Raw genomic sequence first — 8,180 nt, 5'->3', positions numbered from 1 at the left:
TGCGCCGTGACACGTCCCCACGTATACCAGGAAGAGTCCGGCGCATTGCATGTGCTAAGGTGAGGTCGTGCCATGTACTGGGCTGAGTATGCAATAAGACGTATAACAGAACGAATTGCTATCTCGTATCCAACACGACGAGGTCAATGATGACTCAATACTTGTATTAACCAATCTATGTAATGCAATACTGACACAATCGTTTTCTATCTTATTGGTGCATGTAAGTCGTGTATTGCATACCGTCGGTTTGGGATAGATCACCGTCCCGTTCCGAAGTCTTTTGGTCAACCCTTTGCCGTTTTATCAGCCGCACGTATACCAGGAAGAGTCCGGCGCATGTGGGGGCGTACCCTAACGTCCTACAGATCATCGGTCACGGAGGGGTACGTCCCTAATTGTATCAAAGTGGTGTATAGCATGTGTCCTTCGGCTGCGCTGTGGTTTGCAACGTACCATCTTGTCCGTTTTGTGGACTTGGGATAAGCAAACATTGTCCATTACGTCAAACGGGATAAGCATCCTGTGGTTGGATTGCGCGACAAGTTTATTCCATATTTTACTCTAGAAACATGCAGCTTGCTTGATACCTACCGCGGATCTATGTGTGGCGGGGACGCTTGGGAGTTACTGTTATGCTCGCTGGATCGTTTGCGCCACCGTTCTGTGAGGATTCCGCTAAGGGGAATAGCCGTAGGGCAGGTATTGGCTCTGGATAGCCGCCCGCGTAGGGAAAACCTGAAGCCTCGGAAGCTAGCCTGGGCCGCTGAGACGTTGGTGTAATAGACCCAGGTGAATACGTTTTCAGGAGCGCCTGATCTGAAGCAGATACAGGGTTGGGAAGCTATCGTCAAAAGTGGGTAATCATGCTCACCAGTGGCGCGTAATTTTGAGGGTGATAAGTCCACCTCAGACAAGAAGCATTCGAGATCTTCAGAATCATCGCTATCGGAACTGTCTTCTTCAAGATATACAGCCTCGCCATTCACATCCGTGTAGTCATCGGGATCTTCCGTGTTCGAGTCGTCCAAGTCATCCGAGAAGGTTCCGGGTCCAGTCGGCGGGGGAGATTGCCCTGCGAGAGCTTCCGTATACTCGATTTGTATACCGGCAATCATCTCATCATCTGATGGGCCCCAAGATTCAGGTTGCGGTTTGTGCGACGGGATATCGCCGGCTCGACGGCGCCAGACAACCGCGAGCTGCAGAAGTCTCTCGCGGTGGACTTGCAGCTGATACCTCATACCCGGACCCAAGTCTACCCGATAAGCTCAGATAGGCACGTATATCAACGAGGGTACACTCACTGATGGCACTCTGAACTTTCTCGACGGTGGCCCATTCCTCTCGAAGCCAACTTTGCATTGTTCCACGCTCTTTGCGGATGCGCGTTAACTCTTCGTGACAGCGGTCCACTTCAAGCATCGCGCGTATTCCCTTTCGAACCTTCTCGTCTGTAAGCCAAGCGGTAGAAGACGAGCCATCATCGTCATCCAATAGCCCAGCATCCTGCCAAATAGGGTCGTCAACGTCTAAGGACCAAAACGTAGCTAAATTGATTGCAGTGGGAGAAGCCGCGCCGGGGGGGGCTTGGCCTTTCTTGATTAATTTGTCCATCTCGCTGCATAGGGCATTGTATTTCTTGACGACGGCCTGAATGGCAGGTTCACGCTTTCCGATGGCCGACGTCGTATGCTCATGTAATTTACGCCCTCAAAAACGTGTGAGACCATCGTTCGTCGCTACTGATCATGCGGGCTCACCAGACGAATTTCCTATGCGCATCCCTTGCAGCAGGGAAATTTCGAACTTGCGTTGCCTCAGTTTATCTCGAATCCGCGTTTTAAGTGCGAGCGCGTTCGCCTTGCGACCAAGAAATTGATCTTTCCGCAAGGCTTGAAGGTTGTTGCGCGACGATCCATCCAAGAATGATTCGTATTTCACGAGCTTCTTCTGCGCATTCAGTTTTTCATCCTCGAGAATCATCTGAGATTCTAGCGCCTGAGTGAGATCGTGAGCGTCGATGTTCGTGTGAGCTTTAGCGATGGCCGTGTCAAGGGAGCGGATACGGTCTTCCAGGGTGAGTATTGCCTCTACATACTTCGCACCGGCATTCTTCGATTGCCCTGTGCCAAAAGGTTAGACGAACATCCAAGAGCAGTCATAACACATACTCGGCATCGGCTTAGTCTGTGCAAGACACTGACTAGTCCATTCTGCGAGGAGCTTATCCCTGTGGACACCAGAATCCAGCAGTTCCTTCTGGGCCTTGGAAAGTCGAAGCAAGCAGCTTTCGTACTTTTTCATCAACCACGTCCCGAGATTATGGAGATGCTTCCTTTCCAGATGATGCACCTGACAGTCCAGGATATATAGCCGCTGAAAGTACTAGATACGTGTGTGAGCGATCGGTTCCACTGCATGACACGAAGAGGGCTCACTCCGCAAGATCGCAAGTTCGCGACTAGGTGACTGAGGGCGCTCCAGCACCTTTCGCACCCTTCGCCGTCGCATAGACCAAAGCCCTTGCATTTTCGTGGATGGTAACAAGTCTGACATGGCCACTGATGTCCATAAGCGTGGAAGACCGATATAGCAAACGTAATGCGATCGCGGATATTGAGTAGAAAGCCCCATTTGTAGATGCTCCGGTGGATTTGGCAGCCGATGTCGTACAGTAAGCCGATTCGCCATGATGTTGGGATATGTTGGAAGAGTCTCTGAATCAACGTTAGCACATAGTGCTGGCGTTCACTGGCGCTAGTCATGTTGACCAACCACAGTACACAATCATGTCGACAGATCATAGCCATGAGTCCAGTGTCGCTGAAGAAGGTCGTACTTGCTTTTTCTCGTCGTTTGTCTGCGGCTTTGAACGAGGACTCACAGCCATCCAGGACAGAATTTGGGACTTGGAGAGGGCCCTCGCATTTGTCCGGTTCCGCATTGGGATGGGCGTCAGGAGCGGCTCTCTTCTTTCCCTTCTTGCTGGTGTTCCCGGAACCGCCAGGCTCCCTGGTCGTACCACTCTTCCGTGCTGCCTCGGAACTGCCGCGGATAATCGAGACGAGCTTTTCCATGGCTTGGACGTCAGCCTCAGGAACGAAAACGGAGTCTGGATGACTTCTCTGAGGATCCCGCGGACCTGCGCGCCTTTTTTGACTGAAACAAGCGTCGACGCATACAATGGCATCGAATCTAGTGGGGGCAATTACGAATTGCTGATGATATGAGCAAGGAAAGCTTACGCTGCGCATGCATCGTCCTTTGAAGCACTGAAGCATAGAGGACAGCGCGATCGCAAGTATGTGCTCGGCCTCTCTCCTTCTGCAAGCAAGCCGGGAGGAAGAGTCGATGGATGACACTCGGGTTGAGCCGATGGTTTTGGTGTTTGTGATGGCGCCTCGCAGTTGCGAGCGCTCGGTGCAGGCTGGCTCTGCGACTCGGTAAACATAGGCGCCCCTGCATTGGCTAATCGTGCCTCGTTGATAGTGCTAGTGACTTTCGCTTGTACGCAATTCACGAGGTGAGTGTACCAGTTCAGAGCATTCCCCAGGCAGCGCCGTACGGAATGCTATAGCAAAACATAAGATTTAGATATCATGCTTGCGTTGGCTGATTGCACATACCCGAGTGCGAAGTTTGAAATGTCTGGCACCTAGAAATGTCTCTAGAGTTGATGCCCACGCCGTTATACTAGGCGCGACTCTCAAGAACAACGTTGATACGAGTTCCATCATATTCATGTCGAACGCAACGGATGGGGCTACAGGGGCGCAGGGGAAGAAACCACGAGAGACTAGATAACATGCAGCTGATGTGCAGCTGCATGCATGGACATCCATACTCTCAAGACCTGATCAAGATTAGATACTGACAGAATGTTCAATAAACGGCACTCACGATCAATGTACACGAGTAAAACTTGCGAAGTTTTTGTATCCACACCACCACATGTGCAATTATGCTCCCCACTCTGATTCGATTCCTTGTCTAGGGTACGCGCCAAGTAGTCCATATAGGGGGTGATCAGTGCTGGAATGGTAACGGAGCGCCAACACTCCCACTGGTTTGACTTCTTCCGTGCAATACTAAGCTTATGCAAGGCCTTCTTTGAATCAGGATCAGGTAATCCAGAATATCGTAGAGGCGAGGAACGGCGGTGAGATGATGGGGATGCGAAGGACCGACTTGAAGGTGTTGAGGCCAGCTGCTCATCCATGGGACCCGCGGTCTCTTCTTCTTCTTCAGGACAATTTGCCGCCGCTAGTGTCACTATATTTCTGCCATCTGGATGCTGTGCAAGAGTTTGACCGCCCGGGAGCAGGATAATGGGTTTAGGCTGGCCGACTTTCAGAGGGGGTAAGTGCCCACGTGCTGAGAGCAAGGGTCCCGGGACGAGGGGCGCTGACGCCGTTGATTGTTGTTCCGGTTGTCGTTGAGATGAATGCAGATGGCGACGAGGTATACGGAACGGCATGGTGTTGGCGAGTTCTGGTCGTATCCTGGTGAAAGCCGACAAAACATGGGTGAAGGGACACGCAGTGTGGACAGATCCAGAAAGTACATTGTATGCTGAAGCGCTGATACCCAACACACCCGATCATACAACATGTAGCAATAGTTACGATGGACTATGAATATGACGTCAAAATCATATTCACTCTTGTGTGACCTCAAGCAACGTCAATGCATTCTCATCAGATATGGCAAACTTCGCTGCAAGGGCGGTAAGGGCAGATGCATGACATGTATGGCAATTTATATAAATACATTCTCAGCACGGTGAACAACATAAACACTGAGTCTATTTTTCCCCATGGTACGGGGCACAAGCGGTGATGAATACGTGGACAAAATGATGATCGCCAGTGTCATGGCTGATTGCAAGAGGACCAGGACAGCTACAACGATAAACGAGCACAACACCGGATAACCATAAGCATAGGTACCGGAGTCTCATGAAACTTCCTCCTCATCATCGATGAGCTTCTGGACGCGACGATGATGAATGCTGAACGTGAACGGCTCCGTCGCGCTGAACCTGAACGGCTCCGACGTGCCGAACTTGAATGGCTCTGGCGCGCCGGGACGCTTCACATCGTTGTCAAAGTCGTCGGCCTGCAACAATGATCGGCCATTGATTGCCCACCCACGCTTGGCCAATCCCTCGAGTGGAGACCGGATAATCCACGTAGTACCGGGAGCGTCAAACTTGATGCCACAGGGAGGCCCGACGAACACGATGTCATGAAGCATGTCGATAGCGTAGCTCAGGGCCAAAAAATCTGAAGCGCGGCTCGTCAGTGATATGTGAATAAAATGCAGACACGCGATACTGACTTAGAGAACAGCCGAAGCTAACGAACCACCAACACTCAACAGTGCATTCATCAATAATCAGTCCTGTTATTTCGACCATCAACTCGTCACTGATGTCGATGTCCTGGCAACAAGATGAGTAAGGATGTATGAAATGCGGTGAGACTCACCGATGGGATGCGGACTTCCACAATGACACCATCGACTGTTTCCAGCAGGATCGACGACCCGCGATGCTGTATTGGACAGATCAGAGATCGAATGGGCGAAGCAAAATTCTACGCACGCACCTCATGAATACGACCGGGAACCCGAACACTGCAGCCGACGTAGCGAGCGAAACGGGCAGCGTTGATGCGAGGAGCCACGCCATTCCAGCTAGTGACATTGGGCCGAGAGCAGAGTAGAGGCATAATGGGGGGAAGGCAAATGTGAGTCGCTGAACATGGTCGGCGGAAGACTCATGGTGATATTATATACCTTGTAAGGACAGCGGGCACGTGTCACTGCGTTATCTGCTTCTTGTGGCCCCGCGTTGCCTCGTTGCCTTTGGGTATGTACCCGACGTACTCCGGGTACGTACCCTTGACTCTGGGTACATCCCATGTTGACTTATACTACCCTGTAGGGAGAGTTGATATCTTCTGTACTACTTCGGCTAACACTCACTGTCTAAAGTGCCTTAATGGAGAAACCCGGCAGAATTCCCGGATAATCTTGAGAACACGAGTGTCCTTAACTGGCATGATAGCTACGCTTTTGCTCATTGCTTGCGGAGTTCTGCAGGTCGCTCGATCGAATGCCTTGATTCTTCCGGAGCTACCGTGGCCAGCGCTACCCATCGCGTGGATTCAGAGGCAAGTTAAATGCTGACGGCGACATCGACTTACGTTACGATATGATGCAGATCTTGTTTGGTGCTCGGGCATCTCCCCATGCTATCGTCACTGAGAATGGCTGCATGGTACTCACCAAATCTCTCTGTATTCATCTGCATGGCATCGTATTGATTGTGATTTCATTTTGCTCACAGGATAGCAATCAACACAAGCGGTTAGAGAACTTGCAAACATCACAAAAAGCGCTGACTTCAATCTACCACATACTCCGCTTTCGTCTGTCGCTGATACTCCAGCTGAGAATGTTGTCTCTTTGGCATACCTATCAGGAGATTCATTCCACGCGGAAATGAAAACGTCACCTGCCTTCAATGGGTCCATTATGCTCACAGACATGGCCTAGAACGTGATCTGTCCGTCGCTGCATTGGGCACGCCGCCCCCACTTTTACCGCCCAGCCCGGATCTGTCCGTCGCTGAATTGGGCACGCCGCCCCCAATTTTACCGCCCAGCCCGTCGCGCTCGCCCTGAATATTCTCAAAGCCGATCCGTCCCCTTTGCCGCATCAAGCATGCTGCCTGCCTTCGTCGGACCCATTGTGCCTGCCGTCATCGCCCCGAATTTGATATGGCTGTCGCTGGACCAAACGCGCTGCCCGCCTCCCCTGCGGAGCCTGTCGCGCTTGCCCTAACAGTCGTCAAAGGAATACGTCCTTTGCTGGATCAGGTGTGCCGCCCCTTTTCACCGCCCAATCTGTTGCGCTTGCTCTGACATCCTCAAAGGTAGTCCATCCTTTGCTGGATTGAGCATGCCCCGCCTTCGCCGCCGACTCACCGCGCCCGCCGTCGCCGCGTCCCAAAAAGTGATTCGTGGTTTGCTGGCTTGGGATCCACGCCCACCTTCATCGCCCTGCCCGTTGCACTCGCGCTCGCCGTGACCGCCTTGAAAGCAATCTATCCCCTACTGGAGCAAGCTTGCCGTCTGCCTTCATTGCTGAGCCCCGGAAGATTATCGTCCGCAGACTTAGCTATCAGCGGCCATGTCCTTGTACTTCTCATTTAGAATGCGTTGCTAGCAAATAGAGGTTCTTGGACCGATTATAACATTCTGAGGTTCTTGAAGGTTCAGCGCACATTCAAGAACATGTGTTGAGGACTTCCGACACAGGCAGTGCCAGAGTGCAAGCTTGAGCGGAGCCCAAGGTTCGAGTTCCACTGACTGACGCTCGTTGTACAGTTCATTCGGTTGTTCCGCTATTGGGACCGCGCCGGAAATATACCTATCTACCTACCTACATTCCTTCTTCCGTTGTATTTACCTGTTTGTACGCGCCCGACATACTGTACATTTCTGGTATTTGTAGCGCTTCATTCTATCCCCATTCACGGTAGAGCGAAACGCGTGAGTTCCTCGCCATTCCGATATTGCTTCGTATGCTTACCCCCTCGTAATTACAGTAACGAGCTCCCCCACTTATTAGGTACATCAATCCATTGGTTCTTTCCACATTTACAGTAGAGCGGAGCGCTAACGAGCTCTCGCACTTATTAGAACCCGTCGAACCTCCGTCCTCCGTGTTGCGTGCCGACACTTACCTTCGCTAGGCATCACAGGGTCATGTAGAGAACTATACCGTACTCATGTATTGCACACGTCTTGTTGTTTCGTGCGGTTTAAAGGATCCGGTTTCTTACCGTGGGCCTTTCCTCTTTTGTGGGTGAAAGGAAGCGGCACCCAAGGGGCCGCCCCTCTGGGCGCAAACCAAAGGCGGGCCCGGAGGCTCGCCTGAAGTTTGCTAAGAAAGGACTCACGAAAGAACGGGAATGGGGAGGGTGGGTTTTGATGCAGGTATGCCCCGGCCGCTCTCGCAGTGAGGCTCCGGGGAGGAGAAGCGTGGGAAGATATACATTGACACGGTGCTACGATACGTGCTCCCTCTCCCCAAGACGGCGCACCGAGCTTCGCTCGGTGCTCGCTTCTTGTTGTTTCGTGCGGTTCAAAGGATCCGGTTTCTTACCG

General features: G+C 51.9%; 3 protein-coding genes across 3 annotated transcripts; 1 reads left to right on the top strand and 2 right to left on the bottom strand.

The window, feature by feature from the left end:
• Positions 1-1,127: 1,127 nt before the first annotated feature.
• Positions 1,128-4,222, bottom strand: PUNSTDRAFT_67722 (uncharacterized protein; the record flags this gene model as incomplete). The annotated part of the gene is made up of 9 exons (XM_007383869.1): positions 1,128-1,258; positions 1,284-1,712; positions 1,764-2,126; positions 2,175-2,388; positions 2,442-2,968; positions 3,026-3,198; positions 3,249-3,574; positions 3,630-3,846; positions 3,900-4,222. Coding segments are annotated over 9 exons (2,703 nt in total), but the record flags the coding sequence as incomplete, so codon positions are not given.
• A 737-nt stretch (positions 4,223-4,959) lies between these two features.
• PUNSTDRAFT_134396 (uncharacterized protein) lies at positions 4,960-5,735 on the bottom strand (the record flags this gene model as incomplete). The annotated part of the gene is made up of 4 exons (XM_007383868.1): positions 4,960-5,288; positions 5,344-5,446; positions 5,493-5,558; positions 5,613-5,735. 4 exons carry the CDS (start codon positions 5,733-5,735, stop codon positions 4,960-4,962), a joined length of 621 nt encoding a protein of 206 aa, XP_007383930.1.
• A 1,053-nt stretch (positions 5,736-6,788) lies between these two features.
• Positions 6,789-7,223, top strand: PUNSTDRAFT_134395 (uncharacterized protein; the record flags this gene model as incomplete). Its single annotated transcript, XM_007383867.1, has 2 exons — positions 6,789-6,887; positions 6,948-7,223. The coding sequence occupies 2 exons, from the start codon at positions 6,789-6,791 to the stop codon at positions 7,221-7,223; spliced, it is 375 nt and encodes a 124-aa protein (XP_007383929.1).
• Between the last annotated feature and the right edge of the window lie 957 nt (positions 7,224-8,180).

The sequence above is a fragment of the Punctularia strigosozonata genome (assembly GCF_000264995.1).
Source record: "Punctularia strigosozonata HHB-11173 SS5 unplaced genomic scaffold PUNSTscaffold_6, whole genome shotgun sequence".
In the NCBI taxonomy this organism is placed as follows: domain Eukaryota; kingdom Fungi; phylum Basidiomycota; class Agaricomycetes; order Corticiales; family Punctulariaceae; genus Punctularia; species Punctularia strigosozonata.
The sequence above is the reverse complement of the archived record's forward strand: the minus strand, read 5'-3'. Positions and strand labels throughout refer to the sequence as shown.